The 20,131-nt window shown below is 32.5% G+C and overlaps 1 protein-coding gene across 1 annotated transcript in view; it reads right to left on the bottom strand.

Moving 5' to 3' along the window:
- Positions 1-19,852, bottom strand: part of LOC145315657 (uncharacterized) — a 28,015-nt gene extending 8,163 nt beyond the window's left edge. The window contains exons 1-3 of the mRNA XM_080155653.1: positions 19,180-19,852; positions 18,795-18,896; positions 813-988 (exon numbers count right to left, since the gene is read on the bottom strand). Coding sequence (XP_080011779.1) covers positions 813-988; positions 18,795-18,896; positions 19,180-19,359 — 458 coding nt within the window. The 5' untranslated portion in view covers positions 19,360-19,852. The remainder of the gene's footprint in view (positions 1-812; positions 989-18,794; positions 18,897-19,179) is intronic.
- Positions 19,853-20,131: the final 279 nt, after the last annotated feature.

Here is a 20,131-nt window from a genome sequence, read left to right as displayed (position 1 = left end):
GATATAAGACAATGACCAATAGATTCATGAAAATCCCCTGTAGATTACAATTAGTGGTTGAAACTTTTGGACATGCAACTTAATAAATCAACTATTTGTAAAACTTTGGGGACTAGTGTAATAACCAGCCCAAATTTCCCTCCCTCCCTGATATAAGACCTAAAGTGAAAATTAAATAGAAAATCCAGGCTAAACTTTTGAGTTTTTTATTTTTCTTATTTTCCATTTTTTGCATAATATCATTCTTGTCTCATATCTAATGTGTTATTTTGAAAATATTTTTAAACATGAGTTCATAATATTTTTTTTCTTCTTTATATTTTTGTACTTTTTAAAGAATAACAAACTGTTTTTTTTTGTTTGTAACACTGCAATATGGTCCAAATCCTCTTACACCAAAAAAGATGGTTCCAAATGCTGCTATGTCAGGTGTGTAAAGCAATTTTTATGGATAGGGTAATGCCCTTTACAGTAAAAAAAAAGACTTTTTTGGTTGATATAGTAAATCATTCTGCATATTCTGATTCTGGTATGCAAAACAGGGAGGGAGGGGACATTTGGCTCTTTATTACACTAGTCCTAAAAGTTTTATTATTCGTTAGCTCAACAATATCAGGTACTTTTGATGAGTTTTGATTAGTTAGTTCATTAAGTTGAATCTCCAAATATTTCAACCACTTATTCAGTGTATCATAATTTGGGATGTACATCAATTTATCGGCCATTATCTTATCCATTTAGATCCCTGTACGCAAATGTGGCATTTACCCGTCTTCTGAAAGTTACCCAGACAAAAGATAATTAGACTATACCTGAAGGGCACATAACCGTCTTTGCAGGCCGCGGCCACCTGGCTAGCCGCCAGAAGGCTGGTGCTCCCCGCTCCCGCCTTATCACACGCCTTGATGTCCTTGGGATTGTCGAGGACCCGGCCGCCAGACTCGCGGGTAAAGTCCATCGCCACGTAAACTTTTGATCGGACACTTTCCTGAAATTTGAAAGACGACATTAATTAATTGTTGATATAATTTACCACGGCATTCATGTAAAACATGCACAGCAATAGGTGTAGATGTGCTACGAAAATGGATTCAATCTTATAAATAGATTGATAAACAAATCTATTAACTAATATATAAAGATAAAGATCTAAAAAATGGAAAATTATTCTATTTAGATAAATTTTCTTATTCAATAGTTCATGGAACAAATGTACTTTTTAACTGACAAAAAAACACATAAGGCCTAATTAAAGGAAAAGATCATTAAAACAATTTTAAGCATCTTTTTGTCGACTTCTTTATTCAAGCATACCCTCACATTAGCAAAAATCATAAATTAAGTATTAGGGTAAGATGTTATGTTGGGTTAGTTATTGAACAGTTAATATTTTTTATATAATCAGGCAACACTGAATGATAGATTGATATACATCTACAATGATGACAAACAAAAATTCCCCTTGTTAATAGAAAACTTTGGACTAAGCAATTAGATTTAATGAAATTAAGTGTTTTTAAAACTTTGGGCACCAATATAATTTAAAGTCTAATGTCCTCTCCCTCACTGCAAAGCAAAAGATCGGTTCAAATCAAAACCTTAACCTAACATTAGCGGGTTTAAAGTTTAGGTTAATTTGTTGTGTTTTCATTTGACCAGTACTAATGTAAATTCATTAAAAGATTCATATTTCAATTTTGAAACAGCAGAAACTATAGCAAATTTTACTTATTGCTTTCCTAATCTTTTTTGACAAAATTTCACTAATAGATATTAGTTACTAGTTATTGTGGGGGCGTATTACTCCCTAGAGTCTAGGGGTACTGGCATTAAATAATTGAAATCAATTAAAATTGTACAATTTGTGTTTAATATAATTAGTGAGATTAAATTACACAGAAATGATAATTTGATAAAAATCTGATCAATAGATATCATTCATCCTGTAAAAATGTATAGCTTTATATTATATTGAATATAATCTATCTATCTGTCTATCTATCCATCTATTTAATTATCTATCTATCTGTCTGTCCATTCATCCACGAATCTTTCTTTCATCTAAAACCCCAATGTCTATCTATTCATTTATCCATCCATGAATCAATCAATCTATCAATCTTTCTATTCATCTATCTATTTATATATCCATCCATTTATCTATTAACCTACATATATCTATCTATCAATCCATCTATCATCCATTTATTTATCTCTCTATCCATATATTCATCTATTTATCTATCTATCTATTTATCCATCCATGAATCTATCAATCTATCATATATCCATCCATTTATATATCTATATATACATCTATCCATCCATCCATGAATCTATCTATCCATCTTTCTATCTATCTATTCATACATCTATCTTCCATTAAATTATCTATCTCTCCATCAATCCAAACAATAATAGTCCATTTATCTATTAACCTATCTATCTATCCATCCTTGAATCTATCAATATACCTATCTTCCTATTCATCTATCCATCTATCATCTATTTATCTATCTATCCATCTATCATCTATTTATCTATCTATCTATCTATCTATCTATCTATCTATCTATCTATCTATCTATCTATCTATCTATCTATCTATCTATCTATCTATCTATCTATCTATCTATCTATCTATCTATCTATCTATCTATCTATCTATCTATCTATCTATCTATCTATCTATCTATCTATCTATCTATCTATCTATCTATCTATCTATCTATCTATCTATCTATCTATCTATCTATCTATCTATCTATCTATCTATCTATCTATCTATCTATCTATCTATCTATCTATCTATCTATCTATCTATCTATCTATCTATCTATCTATCTATCTATCTATCTATCTATCTATCTATCTATCTATCTATCTATCTATCTATCTATCTATCTATCTATCTATCTATCTATCTATCTATCTATCTATCTATCTATCTATCTATCTATCTATCTATCTATCTATCTATCTATCTATCTATCTATCTATCTATCTATCTATCTATCTATCTATCTATCTATCTATCTATCTATCTATCTATCTATCTATCTATCTATCTATCTATCTATCTATCTATCTATCTATCTATCTATCTATCTATCTATCTATCTATCTATCTATCTATCTATCTATCTATCTATCTATCTATCTATCTATCTATCTATCTATCTATCTATCTATCTATTCATCTATCCATCTATCATCTATTTATTTATCTATCTATCCATCCATGAATCTATCTATCCATATTTCTATCTATCTATCTATCCATGCATTTATCTATCTATCTATCTATCCATCCATTTATCTATTTATCTACATATATGCAAGGATAATAAATGTATTGCAGTCAAGGGGGATGGATAAATATTCTGATAAACAAGGACAATTATGTCCAAAAGAAGAGCAGCAACACTAAGAACAGAAATATTATTTATCGCATCGTATTATAGACAGCTTTCCGCGGATATTAGAAGAGAAAATATAAGATAGACTATCAAATCTGGTATTAATTCTATGATTTTTATTTCACTATTTGTGAAAAATCAACTGTGTACCTTATACATGATTTTTCAGAATATACCACGATACATAAATTATTCTCCATTGTCTTATCCCTTTAGATCCCTGCTGTCTTTCTTCTCCATTTATCTATCCCTTTCCCTGCAAGTTGCAGCTAAATTGAATGGCAAAGAAAAGGTGTTCGATTATTTTTGCAAAATAAAGTCTCTAAAATAGAGAACTCGATGCAGAGATTCGCGAGATCTTAAAGAACTAAGACTTAAGCAATGGAACTTTTATTAACTTTTATATAAGAATTGGTATCTTTATTTAAACAAACATTGACAATTTAGCGAAAAAAATTGCGCTAAAATGATTTCTGCAGAAATAAACGCACACCCCCGAAGAGAAAAATTGCATACACTATAAGGATAAAGAGTGGACTTGGGGAAAAATGGGGGGGAAATTTGTGGGGGCAAGGGATGGTTCAATTCTTATTTTTTCTGACATTATATGGCATGTTTGGGGTAATAAGACTATTTAATGTTTATCTATAATACAAAGTAGAACGATGTCTGTCCGTCCGTCCGTCTGTCTGTCTGTCCGTACGTCCGTCTGTCCCTTAAGATCTTGGTAACCGCTGAACCGATCGGATTCTACTCTTCAGGGTATATACCTATTGGTCCTGTGGTGGTTTTAAGCTATTTTCTTGGGGAGTGGGACACCCCTAACCCCCCCTAAAAAAACAAACCCCTCTCAATTTTTTTTGTTTGTTCAATAAGATCTCGCTAACCACTCCTTGTAAGGGATGTTTCACAAAGATAAAAGGTTGGCTTTAGGCCATTTTATTTCTAGAGTACATAATTTTAGGCTATTTTTTACCCACAAACACTGCATGATATAAATGTACTTTTATATCTATTTTTGCTTATTTTTCTCTTCCTTTATTTTTCAGTAAAAATGAGCAATTCCCCCCTCCCCCCTCCATTCTTCGATAAAACCTCCCCAGGTGAGGATTGAAGAAGTTTAGTCCCCACTTCCATTTTAGACCCCCCCCCCTCCCCCTATAATGCTCTGCAGTTATCAATCCTTCTTTTTCAACGTGCCAGGGAAAGGTACATTGAAAACAATAATTTTAAAAACATTTTTTTCATGGATCTTAAGGGATAAGACAATGCATGATAAATTGACATACACCCCTTGTGACAATGAACAGAATTACCCCATTTGTTGATTAGATTTATGTGTTTAAGTTTGCTAATTTGCACCAAATTAAAGTAAATTATACTGGTACCCAAATTTTTACAAACTCATTTTCTAATTCGAACAATAACTTTAATCTACAAAAGGACTATTTCAGTTTATCATCATTGGGGGTGTTTTTACATTTATTTATCATCCATTGTCTTATCCCTTTAAATCCCTAATATATGATACTTTTTATTTTTCAATGTATATATCCCTGCCCCCCCCCCCCTCCCCCTCCATTTCTTGAAGCTTTTCCCTGTACAAACATTTCATACATTAAAGTCAGGGATCTAAAGGGATAAGACAATGGCCGATAAATTGATGTATATCCTCAATTTTAATACACAAAATTCCCCTTATGTATATTACAATTAATGATTGAAACGTTTGGACATTCAAATTAATACCAACCAATCAAAACTTGATAAAGGCCCCAAAAGTTGTTAAGCTAACAAATAAGAAAACGTTATTATAAAACTTTGAGGACGTGTGTAATAAACATCCCAATGTCCCCTCCTTACCTGCATTAAAGTAAGTTTGGGAGTAGTCAAGCTAATAAGAAGAAAACAAAACATCAAAATAAATTTAAGAAAACCCTTTTTTTGTGTTTTACTTTTATATTACTTACATTCAAACAATATAAAATTGAAAAGTAGATCATTTACATTGAGTAAAAAAACCTAAACTAAAATTAATTAAAACATTTTAAATACCTTCTTTAAAAAAAAAATATATTCAAAATTGTTTTTGTTGTTTTAAACCCATCCTGTTCATATATTATGTTATTCTTGCAGTATCGGGGGGAAACGGGGGGATACACCCCCCCCCCCCCCGAAGTAGGTAAGGGGGGCTGTGAGGCTGCACAAATATTGAGGGCAGGATAAGTGATTATAGAGCAGCGTAGCTGCGATATTATGCACTGTAGCTGTTTGTCTTTCGTTTTGGGTTAAATTTTCCGCCATTCAAATGATCATTATTGAGACAAACCATATTGTTTTATATCCTATTTTATTATAATATACTGTTATTGTGATCAATCTGTTTATAAGAGTAAGAGGATGCTTGTCTGTGTGTATGTACCAAAGGATCTCGCCAAAGGCTAAACCCATATGGTTTTCCAACACAGAGATGTTTTTAATAGGTAGAAAGAGGATTTATAACTTTTGTAGGAGGGCAACTCCACCCTCCCACGAAAAATACTCCATTTAAATGATATTATATGTACCTATATACATATATAAATTCCGTTTTTGCAATAAAGGATAACATTTTCTGGATGTTATCATCCTTGTTATCTAGAAACTACATTATCGTACTTGTATTGTACCTACAACTACTAGTCATCAAATAAAAAAATAAGGAAATTAGTTTTTTTTAAAGCGGATCTAATCTATAATTAAGGTTGTGTAAATTCGTCCATACGTTTATTTTTAGGCATGTTAGAATTGTTTAATCGATTTTAAAATCGGCATGATGATTCATTTAATAGTTACGTATAACTCTTTAAACATTATCAGTAAGTATGTTTATTTAATGAGAAAGCCCAATCTTTCCCGCTTTTGTATTACTTTTGAGGAGTACGATTCCAGTTACGTCATATACGTTTCGGGAGTACTCAAAAGTAATTCCTGTGACGTCATATAAAAAGGGAAGGGGGGAAGAAAATCTCTTCCCTTTTCTCGCATCTCTTTTGAAGAGATTTTCTCCCCCCCTTTCCCTTTTTATATGACGTCACAGGAATCGTACTCCTCAAAAATTATACAAAAGCGGGAAAGATTGGGCTTTCTCTTATTTAATATATGCTATTTTTTCTTACTTTTGTACATTGTAATTCTTTTTTATCCCTTTTGATTTTTAAATTTTTCTTTTTATTGCTGCGCTACTTATGTACATAACTATCCTTATTTTATAAGGAAATTAATCATAAATTTTGATTGATATGACAAAGGAAAAAAAAATATAGCGTATAGTCTTTAATTATAATTTTTGTAATTAACGTAGTTTTGACTTAAACAGAGCATTTGACTGTGTGTATTTTGGGTCTTAATTGAATTTTAAGAGCTTGGAGGGACTGTAAATCATAATAGTCTCCTAAAAACTTTGGGGACTTTTCATAATCTTAATTGAGTTCTAAAACTTCTTTTTCACCGATAATTTTAATTTACAAAAGGGGTTATCTTGTTGATCATAATTTGGGATGTACTAAACCATCATTCAGTGTCTTATTCCTAAAGATTCCTAATAAAAAGATTCAAATACCTAAGAACAAGTTTGGTTAGTCCGCCGGTTGCTGGCGAAAACGTCTTCAGCCAGAAAAAAATTGGCATAGCGCTGAGATTCTAAAAGTAGGAGAGGGGAGGGGTGATAACCCCCATGTATTTTTACGAAAATCAGAGAAAATAATAAGGGGATAGGGGGGAGTAGGCACAGTGCATGGTTTTAGGTTTTGAGGATACTTGGGTCGTGCTGAGGGGGGGGGGGAGTAAAATGCATTATGTGTGTGTGTGTGTTTTTGTGTGTGTGTGTGTGCATGTTTATGCAGGGATATCAAGGGATAAGACAATGGACAACCACAATGATAATAAACAAAATTATCCCTTTTGTTGAGTAAAATTATTGATGGAAAAGTTTGGACACTACTAGTGATGTACCCAAAGTTTTGAAGGGTGACAAATGCGAGGATGTACGTTATAAAACTATGGGTACCAGTATAATTTACGATCCTATGACCCCTCCCTACCCTGATGTGTATGTATGTGTAAGAGAAACGAGGAGGGGTGGGGGGGGGGCGGGGGTGTAATGCCCCCAGAGGTCTAAAATAACACAGGGAAATTTACAAAAGAGAGAGAGATTTTGCGTGAAAAGTACGAATTTTGCGAACTTTTTTTTTTGCATAATAGCAATTTTTTACCCAAATTCGTGTGGATGGTGGTTTTTTTATGGCAGGCTCTTGTCATTTTAATATTTATGTGTCTGCAGAAAAAAAGAATTTAAATCTTTTTTAGACCCTACTTAACTTTGGTGCTGATATTATATGTAGTCATTATTAGAAGTCAGTAATAAAGTCTTTTCGAGTATGGCTTTAAAACAAATAAATATCCGCTGAGAAATCATGTACGGCATCGTATTACAGACAATTTCCACAGATATTAAAATAAAAATCATAAAGTTAATACAAGTATTGCTAAGAAGGGGCCTCATAAATCATTAAAGAAATTAATTTAAAGAAGTAACATAACATATTTTTTCTTAATAAAGAAATTGAAGTAATAATTTTCTTATATTATTTTTTTCGTTTTAATCAAATTAATTACTTCAAATCAATATTAATATTAATGTAATTTTAAGCATTTTTTATTCAAAATAAAAAAAATATAAATCGTACTTTTATATTAACAAGGACAATTATGCCTATAAGTAGCGCAGCAATAACAAACTAACAATATAATGGCCAATAAAAGGATGTACATCCCCAATGATGATACACAAAATTACATCTTCTGTAGTTTAAAATTAGTGGTTGAAACGTTTGGACACTTAATGATCTAACCGGTCCAAATTCTATAAAAGTTGTTAATCTAACGAATAAGAAAAAGTTTTTGTTTTTTAACTTTGGGGACTAGTGTAATAATCATATCAATGTCCCCTCTCTTCCTGGGAAAAATGGGTACTTTCACAAAAAGTGTCTTATGAGCACTGATTTGCCACTCCTATACTATATTAATTGACTCAATACCCAATACATAACCTAACCCAACCAAACCTAAAAGAAATAAACAAAGAAAACAAAACCTATTCCCCCCCCCCTTATTTATAATTTATTTTAAAAATAAAGTGAGGGGGGGTTATCAAGAAATTCATAGTAAATAATTACGTTAAGGAATCCATCCGACATACAGTTACACTTACGCATAGTAACCGACAGACAGACAGACAAACAGTTACTTGTAGTGCAGCTTCGCTGCAAGCAAAAAAATATTTTGATATAAACATAATTTTCAGATTTTTTCCTTTTTTTGCATATGTTAAATTGTAAAAATGCAAATATGACAAATTTTTGTATAAATAAAATTATGAAATTAAATTTATTGCTTAAAGTACATTTTATAATTTTTTTGCAATTATTATAAACAAAACTTAAGTGCTTCTGCTGCAGATTAATCACACTGGTTGAAAACTTTGGACATTGCTAGTTTGAACCATCCAATCAGAGCTGGATCTTTAAATGTGTAGCCGTAGCCGTGGCCGTGGCCAAAGGTACAGCCACTTACCTAATAGCGATCTTTAAACCAAATTGGCTTCGCGTGGCCACGGCTATATGCGATCTCTTAATCACAACCACTTTTTAAGTTTTCAGTGAAAATATGAAGAAAAATAATAATAATAATACGTAAAAACTTTAAAAATTTAAAAATCCATGTTTTATTGGCAGCACTGGCAGTGGCGATGGCTACGACTACGGCCACGGCTACGGCTACGGCTACGACCACGGCTACGGCTACACATTTAAAGAACAAACTCAGAATTAAATAAAAATATTATAAAAGTTTTTAGCTAATAAATGAAAGAACGTGGTTATAAAACTTTGGGTACCAGTATAATAAATATCTTGGGTACCTCCATCCCTGATTGACTGCTTGCTTGTACTTTTGAACATTATTAATCTATTTTCCCCACCCAGAGAGGGAGAGGACAATGGCAAAAAATATTATTCCCCCCCCCCCCCTACGACAATATTTTCAAACAATATATAGATAGCATAATTTTATGAAGAAAAAGTTAAGGAAAACTAATATTATTTTACATTGTCTTATCCCTGTAAATGCCTGGATGTTGTATGCATGTACTTTTCAATATAATTAATCTATTTTACATTTTTCTTTGCACTCCCCTTGCCCCTGTGGGCAAATATTGTGCCCCCCCCCCCCCTCAACACAACAAAAGGTGGAGCTATAAAAGTTTAAAGCCGAGAAAAGAAGAATAGTTATTCATCGCATCGTATTATAGACAGCTTTCCGAGGATATTAAAATAAAAAAAAATTAAGATGAAAACCCTTCGGCCCCTCTAGGCTGACAAAACTGGTATTAAAATCATGATTTTTATTTCAGTATTTGTGGAAAATTGTCTGTAATACGATACAAATGCATGAACCGGTTCTAATCCACCGGATATGAATCGGTTTCGAAGCCAAACTGGAAATTAAAATACACACTTACATCACAAGATTATAATTGAGAATAATCACACATTTTATCTTAATAATGATTATTTTGACTGTAGGTTTTTGCGGTTGCTATAGGTTTTTTTTCAGCAATCTATCATCTAGAAATCTATATTTCTAAAGACCAACAAAATTTTGCTATTTTTTCCTAAAAAGTACATCAAATAGCTTATAACCTGGCAAAGTTCTATATAAAAGGTGAAATAACAAAGGTTTTAAAATCTAGTATAAGTTAAGCGTTATAATTGTGGTGCTAAATTTAATTTTTAACAATTTTGTATGACACAGCTTTCCCCGTGAATATATATAAAAATGACATATATCAATTTAAACACACACATACAGACAAAAGGACAGACAGTCAGACAGAGGGAAAGACAGACAGACAGAAGGACATACATACAGACATAAAATAAAATATTTATAAGAAATGAATACACCACCTCAGAGGGATGGATATTATAAAATTTTAATCATTTATTTCATTGGTAGAATTTGGAATTTGGTGTATTTAATGACGTAGCCCAATCTGTACCACTTTTGATTCCTGTGACGTCATATAATGAGGGAGATGAGAGGAGAAGTGGAAAAGAAAACCCCCAAAAAATAGATGGAGAATCCCTCATTTTTATTACGTCACAGGAATCAAAAGTGGTACAGATTGGGCTTCGTCATATTTAATAATCAATATTTTTTATTACCTAACATGGATATTATTTCAGTTTACATATCCCTAAACTAGCTGCATTTCAAGGCAGTAAGACATTAAATAGATTTTAGAGACCTTAAATATTGTAGTATTACTGTACAATAACAGGCTTTCCATAGCGTCAAATCTACTGTTATTTTTAAGAAATAACAAGTATGGAACTCAACCATAGGTAAAAAGCATTAAAGTACAAGGGTAAACGTACTGTACTTTGTACCAGTTCCCATAAAGTTTTTAACTCGTTCTCCCATTCGTAGGTTTAAAAAACTTTGGGGCCTTTTATTAAATCTTTAATTATTGGTCCTATCAAGGATTGTCCATATTTTTCCACCAATAATTTTAAAAATAAAGTAGTAATGTTTTTTGTTTGAAACTTATGATTTTAAAAACTACAGAGCTTTTTGATTTCTTCTTTTTAGAAATGGTTCACAGTTTTATGCTATTTTATTTTTAGATTTAAGCCTTGGGATGGTTTTATACTATTTATCTTCCCCCTTTATTTATCCTTGTTTGAATTACATAATAATACATTTTTTTATCAAAAAAGGCAAAAAAACATCCTTAAAATAAACAAAAATAGGTCACTCTTTACTAAAAATTGATAAGAGAGGTAAAAAAGTATTTCTGAAAACTTAAAATTTGCACTTTAGGCGAGGAGGGAGTTGACATTGGACTTAAATTTTACTGGTACCCAAAGTGTTATAATCTGTTGGCTCTATAACTTTGGGTACTAGCAGTGTCTTTACTGTTCAACCAATAATTTCAAACTACAAAAGGGTAATTTTGTTTATAAAAATTTGGGAAATTTTTTTTTCTCCATTGACCTAGATATTTATATAATTCTTTGTTCGTAATTTTTTTTATGCTTTTTTAGAATACGTTTTTCTGTCCTTAAAATGATTATTTTTTCAATAACCCTAATTTTCTTTAAACAAAGATCTTTGTATTTTACAATTTTTATTATTGGGTTGCATTTACAGGGATCCAAAGGGATAGGACAAGTGGCGATAAATTGATGTACATCCCCAATGATGATAGACAAAATTAACCTTTTGTAGATTGAAAATATTGGCTAAAAAGTTTTTACACTACTATATAAACCACTCAATCACAATTCAAAAAATGTACCCAAAGTTTTTGAATAGAAAAACTTTGGGTAACAGAATAATTTACAGTTCCTCCATTTCTACTTTATCGACATCAAACGAATGATATAACGACAACAAAAAGTTGAACAGGGAAGTCTCCAACCCCAAATGTACTTTTTGTAGTTAAAATGTATAATTTTTGTATTTGTAATGCGTTTTCTACGTGAGTCTCAAGGCACAGCTTTTTTTGTTAATAAATGGAACATGGACATTTATTCTGTTATATAAAGTAGTAAGTTTTTTTGTATGTCCCTTAAGATCTCGAAAATTACTGAACCAATTTAGCTATCCTTTATAGGAAAGTTTCACATGCTGGTTTTAGGCTATTTTTTGCCTTTCTAAACCCAATTTCTGGGTTGATTTCAGGCTATTTCTTTTTTGAATTAAAGCTAACAAAAATGGTTTTTATCTGAAAAATTTTCAATTTAATATCCGCGGAAAGCTGTCCATAATACAATGAGATAAATATTTAACAAAATATCTTGAATTTTGGATGTACTATTCCCTTTTTATCTTTATAAATATTATCCCTGTTTTAAGTTAATAATTATTATAAAATAAATACAAGTACAGGATGACTCAAAAAAATGTATTATTATTTTTCTTAAAAATCATGATATAGAAAGATGAAATTTATTTAAAGAGGCCTAATTCTTATCAAATCTATTTAGAAAAAAAGTAAGATTTAAAATTTACAAAAATATTTAAAATTTACTTACATAAATACTTATATTGTATTTTATGCTATATCTATTTGAAAAATGTGTTTATGTAATTATATTTTAGGTTGCATAATTGGTCAGAAAAAGTATTATATTGCAGATTTTTCATAAACGCGGATTGTGTTATATAAAGATTCAGTTCCTTTAATTTATTTTATTTTTTTGTTAAAAATTTCATAAAAATATGAAATTTAGGTTGATTTTTTGAATTATTACATCAAACTAGCCCCTAAATGAATGGATTTTAAGGGATAAAACAATGGATAATTAATTGATGCAGACCTAATTATGATTCACAAAATTAATAATTCTTTAGATTTAAATCATTAGTAGATACGGCAAGTTTAAACCTACCAATCAAGATTTCATAAAGTAAAAACAAAAACTTTGGCAGAAGTTTTTTTTGGTCCACCCTGTATAATAATTTTGATGGAGTAAAAACAGGTTAAGGACCCTCCCTTCCTCTAAATTTTAGCCAACTTTTTACATACATATACATGGATGTAAGATATACATGGATATATTGACAGGGGCAAATTTAGCTTGCTAATATGGTCCTCATTTATTGGTCAATTCGTTCGTCCAGTAGCAGGGAATGGGATGGGGTAGAGGAGGTGCATTGAATTTGTTGTTATTTTAGCCAGCTGCGAGCAACAATTTATTAGGGTACATAAAAATATGGTGCAACATCCAAGTAATAATATATCGATTAATCATATAAAACAAAATTTGTACTTTTTAACTATCATGACGGGGGGGGGGGGGGAATTGTTAGAGAGGGGGGAGGAGGGAGGAAATGGATCATCAGAATTAGGCAATTCTAAAAAATCCCAGCTATTGTGGAATAAAAATTGCACTATCCCTGAAGTTTTAAGGAAACAATCCCCCAAATCCCCCCCCCCCAAAAAAAAATATTATAATATTTTATACTTTTAACATTTACAAAGTAATTTAAAGTAAAAATAAAGATAATCCAGGTAAAAAACCTAACCTTAAAATGTAAGGGTAGGGGGGGGGGGGATAAGGCTTCTTTTTTGTTTTAAAGGAAAATGCAGAATAAAAATGATTAATGAGACACAAACACCACACACACACACCCTCACACACACACACATACACACACACACTCTACCACACAACCACACACACACACACACACACACACAAACACACACACACAAACTACATGAAAATACAAGGCTTGGTATTAATGAATTTTAAATAGCAAAAGATAATATTAACTATGATAATTATATCCAATAGATCTCCTTTTTGCCAAAAAAAATCACACCTTGGATCCCCACCCCCTCCCATCTCCAGTGGCGTGCATAGGGTTTTGCCAGGGGGGTGTATTTCATAAGGGGGTGAAAATTAGGAAAAGCAATTAATTTCAAAGGAGGTGCTCATACTTATGCTCCAAATCAAATATAATTTAAATATCTCCCCCCCCCCCCTTATCCCCTATCCTATAAAACTCCTGTGCACGCCCTCTGTGTGTGTGTGAGTGTGTGTTTGTGTGTGTGAGTGTGTGTGTGTGGAAGGAGCGAAGTCCTACATCTCATACATCAAGTTAAATGATCCATAAACATTTTGTGTGTATTCGCTTGTGTGTGTTTGTTTGTGTGTGCATTTTGTGTGTGTAGATTCTGTGTTTGTGTGTGCATGGCAACTCTATAATTAATTCAGTCAAAAAGTACATTTTTTTCCATACCAACTTTATTCCAAACTTTTCAACCAATTATATCAATCCATAGAAGGGGTAATTTTGTTTATGATCATTGGAGGTATGTAATTTAATTGATCGTCCATTGTCTTATCCCTTTAGATCCGTAAATATTCTATATAAACTGAAGGGAAGAGACAAGGGACCAACCAATAAAGATTTAATAAAAGTTCCCAAAGTTATTAAGTTTATAATGTTTGGGTACCAGTATAATTTACAGTCTAAATTTTGGCTGTATCAATTGTTGATAAAACTGTTCTTGGTTAAAAACTTTTAGAAAGACTTTTCATAGATTAAATTTTTAATTAAACCATTAAAAAATTGTGAATTTTTTTACTGGATACTTTTTTTTATAACAGTAGCAATTTTAAACTTATTAAGAAAAAGTAGGTAAGGTTTAACTATATCAATTATGTATATAACTTTTGTGTATTTAAATCTTACACAATAATACAGCCTAGAACCACCCTGGGACCTATGTGAAGCTTCCATAAAATGGAGAACTAAATTGGTTCAAGGGTCATTGAAATCCTAAACTTCAGCAAAAAAAAACTTAGGTACTACTTTACCAACTAATGTTTCTTTTGACTGTTTTATTTGCCTATGAAAAACGTGTATTTTTAAACAAAAAGTGATTGAAAATTAAAACATTTGTTGACTTTTTTCTGCTTCAAATATGTCAATATGTTTTATTTTGTATCTTTTTCCCTAATAACATCAAATAAATTGGCATTTATTCAATTACTGAATCGATTGATTTCTGCATTTATATCTAAATTTTAGCATTGGTGATGGTTTTAGGCTATCTTATACGCATCCGCTCGTAATTTACTATTTTTATTTTAAAATCATTTTTAAAAACGAAGAAACTTAAAACTATACCTTATTTTGCAGATGCTTACAAAATTAAATCAGTAGATTTATTTATCCGTTATACTATGACTGTAATATTTAGTTACTAGGCCAAAAAAAGATTTTGTAATATTAATTTTGAATAGTTATTTCTCGCATCGTATTATAAACGGCTTTCCGCGGATATAGAATGTACAATTATAAGATTAAAACTATTTTTTTTAGCCCTGAGATGCCGAAGGCACGGGCTAAAAAAACTTGTTTTAAACTTATGATTGTACATTTCTATATTCGTAGAAAACTGGATATAATACGATGCTAGACATAGTTTTTTCGTATGGATGAGAACCGGTTCCTATCCACCGGATTCGAATGAATACGAGAAATAATATTACTACATATTCTGACACAATTATATACAGCACAAAAAATGATAAGATAAAAAATATAACATTTATTTTTAGCGCATGTAGAAATATAGAGTAATAGCATTTAGGGGCTCTGTATTCGAAAGGATGAGAAGAGTTAAAAATAGCCTAAAACAATCCCTTGGACTCAGTGGCGTGCGAACCGAAGGGGGCATTTGGGGCAATCGCCCCCCCCTAGCGACCAAAACGCCCCCCCCTGCCCCCCCCTAGCCACCGCCCCCCCCTAAATGTTGAAAAATGCCCCATTTTGCCCCCCCCTGGTCAACAAAAATGCCCCTTTTTGCCCCCTACCCTACAAAAAGCAAAACTATCCCAGTTTCCAAAAAAAAAGATCAAGAAATACTCAAAAAAAAATTTTGGCGCTTCGCGCCAAACACACAGTTACTATTCATTTAAACTTACCAAATTTTTTAATTAGTGTAGAAATACTCAAAAAAAAAATTTTGGCGCTTCGCGCCAAACAGACAGTTACTATTCATTTCACCTTAACAAATTTTTTAATTAGTGTAGAAATTAGGTTATAATCTTTTTTCACTGAACATAACAAACCAGGTAATAGGAAGTATTTTATTTTGTATAATATAAACTTTTTACCAAAGAAATTTTGTACATCCCCAATGATGATTACCCTTATATAGATTACAATTAGTGGATGAAATGTATGGAAACTCGACTTAATTAACCAACCAATCAAAATTCCATTAAAGTCCCCAAAGTTGTTGAGCCAACGAATAAGAAAATTTTATATGGAATATTGGGGACTATAGTAATAAATAGCCCAAAAACCCCTCCCTCCCTGCATATTTAAAGAAAAAATTTGCGCTTCGCGCCCTTCCAAATGGTTTCTGCTTTTTATTTCATTGTATATTTTTTTTTTATTTCTATAAAACAACAAATATTTAATTAAAAAGTTATTTTATATAAAAAAGAAACAGCATTGATATTTATCTAAGCCTTTTTCTCAACACTGTATGTCTGTCTAAATGAATAACTATATATGATGTCATATTATTTTCAGGATAAGTTTATCATTTTTTTTATGTACATACCCTTACAAAAAGACATGTTTTTTTATGGCAATTTTCATTAAAAACCCTTAAAACTAACTACACTCTATATTCCTAACTTGATAAAATATGCCACTCTTGTTGTCTTTAATTGATTTTAGTTCAAAGGGGGAGTAAATTTTTTTAGGTGCGCTTCACGCACTTCCCTTATAAATCATTGGAAACACCACTTAATCAAAAATTAACAGAGTTTTAAAGTGCCATTTAAAGAGGGTAGGATATGTTGATATAACTTTTTAGCTTCTCTATAATTCACTATGGCTGTCAGTACGAAATGCTAAGGGGGAAATGTGATTTTTTCAACTGCAATTAAAGATAGAAGGCTAAAACTTAATGTTAACATTCCCATCATTATGGAGTATAATTAACTATTAAAAATTCATGGAGGTCGGACGTCGGACATTTTTGGCTTTTTTTGTATCTTTTAAATTTCGGGTATAGTCCCTTTTGTGACAGTGCCTCTTAAGATGCATTTCGTCGTATTTTCACAGCAGCTTTTCACCTATTTATAGCTCCTGCAGGGCCAATTGCCTAACCCTGCGGGGAAATCACCTGACCCAACTTAACCTAGAATAACCTATTAAAAGCTACTATGAAAATACGACGAAATGCCCTTTAAGAGGCGTTGCCACAAAAGAAACTATACCCCAAAGTTTTCCATATTTCTAAGAGATTTTTATATCTGTAGATGAAAGGACAAGTAATTTTCTTTATATCTTTGGTTTTTATGGAACGATAAATTTTTTTGTGGATTATAAGATTAAAAAAAAAAATTTCTTGCTGTTTCGAGCATCCAGTATGTAATTTACTTTGACTGTCATAACACAACATACAGGAAAAAGGATTTGTGACTTTTTCTATCTAAAATATATATTGATTTCAACAGATGCTCTTTAAATCTACTTGTCTGTATTCTTATTAATGATTTTTTTTGTGCTTTGCTACTTATAGATGTTGTCATCCTTGTTTAAAATCAGTTTTACATAATAGGTAAATTTTAAGTAAATTATTTCCAAAATGAATGTTTTTATCTCCCCCCAAAAAAATTTTTTAATGGGGTTATTCATCCTTCCTGTTGAGATTTTATAACATCCCCTTCCACCCATAAAAAAATGTTTTGTGGTGGGGGGGGGGGGGGAGGTTAAATTATCTTCTGCACTTTTTTTTCGAAGATGCTTTCTAGCTCTCTTCCCTTCGGTCATTGCAGGGTGGGGAGAAGGGATGGGGGAGAAGAGATGGGGGATATAAATGGGAAATAGGGATGGGGGAAGGGATGGGGAAAAAGGGATAAGGACTAGAAGGCCCATAATCAAATAATCCCACCCCTTAAAACGCCCTTATTTAAAGTTACTATATATAATCAAAATGCCCCCCCCTAAAGCAAAGTGCCCCCCCGGGGCACTTTGCTTTAGGGGGGGGGCAAAATTTTACAAAATCTTCAAAATGCCCCCCCCTAGACAAAGTGCTTTGCACGCCACTGCTTGGACTTTATGTAGCTTCCTTTAATGAAGTACTCAATCAGTTCAGTGTTTAGCGGGATCTTTACGGGCATCAAAACGTTCGATTTTCAAAACTATGATAAATTAACGAAGCTTTGTAAGCTAAAGTACTTGATACGTACAGATAGACGTACGGACATACTCTAACTATAACAAAGCTCCACTACTCTATAAGTATAGGACTTACATTTGGACATTGGTCTGTCGTATAGCAGTAGCTAAAGCAATTGTTCATTGAGACATACGGACGTACGGACATACCCTAATTATAGCGAAGCTTCGCTACTCTACAAGTATAGTACTTACATTTGGTAGTTGGTCTGTGGTATAGCTGTAGCTAAAGTACTTATTCGTTGAGACATACGGACGTACGGACATACCCCAATTATAGCGAAGCTAGGCTACTCTATAACTATTGTACTTACATTTGGTAGTTGGTCTGGTGTATAGCAGTAGCTAAAGTACTTGTTCTTTGAGACATACGGACGTACGGACATAACCTAATTATAGCGAAGCTACGCTACTCTATAAGTATAGTACTTACATTTGGTAGTTGGTCTGTCGTATAGCTGTAGCTAAAGTACTTATTCGTTGATACATACGGACGTACGGACATACCCTAATTATAGCGAAGCTAGGCTACTCTATAAGTATGAGACTTACATTTGGTAGTTGGTCTGTCGTATAGCTGTCGATGGAGAAGTGTTTCCGGCCTGACTTACTAACGCGTAAATTTCTACAAGAATCTCGTATTCTCTTTCCAAACTAAAAATAAAAAGGGTTTTGTTAGTCAATATCTCTGAAACGGCTAAGTATGTATATCTAGTGATCTAAAGGGATAAGATCAGAGACGATAAATGTAAATCCCTAATGATGATACACAAGATTACTCCTTTTGTAGAATACAATGGTTGAAACGATTGAACACTTAACTTAATGAACCAACCAATTATCATATCAAACGTTATCATAAAACTTTGGGACTAGTTAATAAACAGCCCAATATCCTCTCCCTCCCTGGGGCTAAACCCTGTTAAACATGACTTACTTTTGTTAGCTTATTGGCCGAGTTTGAGGCAAAGTTTGTCGACAGAGAGTTCGACGTGGCCGACGAATTTGTCGAGATGGAAGACCGTTCCGTGTCCCATTCGCCGCCACCGCCGCCGACACAGCCCATAGCCGCCGCCGCTGACTTGCTGCCCCCATTTTGCCCGCCGAGCAGGGGCATTCTTCTATGAAACGGCGGCCCTCGCCCTTACTTGTGTACACCCTCTTTCACCGCCGTTTAGTTGATTCTGCGGCGGGGTGGAAAGTGATATGGCGGTGTTTTTAATTCGGGCCGGGGGTCAACTTGAATCGACCCCGTTAAAATCACTATTAATAAACTTTTTGGAAAAAAAGATATTTTTTATCTTTTTGGGGTGTAAGTTTTTATTCTTTTCACTTATTCACTTCTACATAAGTTTAAAAAAAAAACTTTTTTTGTAATTCAAGTTTTTTCAAATCTCTATTATTGAACTTTTTAAAAATCAAATAAAAAGTTATGGCGGTCTTTTATTTCTTGTATAACAAACAGACTGACCGACCAAAACTATGTGTGTGGGGGGGTGTGGTTGGTTGTCCGGGTGGGTTGTGGTGTGGGGAGGGTGGTTGCTGTGCCGCGCCTGTGTCACGCACACACACGTCTCCAAAAGACTGGAGATAAACCTAAATATTCATCTGAAAGCAGAATGGAGGATTAGTTATCATTTCAATAATACGATAAAAAACGGCAGTTTTACTCAAGATGTCTGTTAAGCACTGAAAACCCTTTCCCTTAATTGAAAAATATTATTACTGTAGGGCAAGTTAGGACATAACAAGTTTTTAGGTATATAAAAAATCTCTCCCCTCCCCTAATTTTTATTTAGTTTTAAAGTGGGGTTTAAGTGCTTAACTGAAACTTTGAGGGAGAAGCCTGGGTATGGTTATAGGACAATTAATGTTAAATTAATCTTCCA

This window comes from Acartia tonsa, chromosome 4, assembly GCF_053477335.1.
Source record: "Acartia tonsa isolate MP-2025a chromosome 4, ASM5347733v1, whole genome shotgun sequence".
Taxonomy (NCBI): domain Eukaryota; kingdom Metazoa; phylum Arthropoda; class Copepoda; order Calanoida; family Acartiidae; genus Acartia; species Acartia tonsa.
The sequence above is the reverse complement of the archived record's forward strand: the minus strand, read 5'-3'. Positions and strand labels throughout refer to the sequence as shown.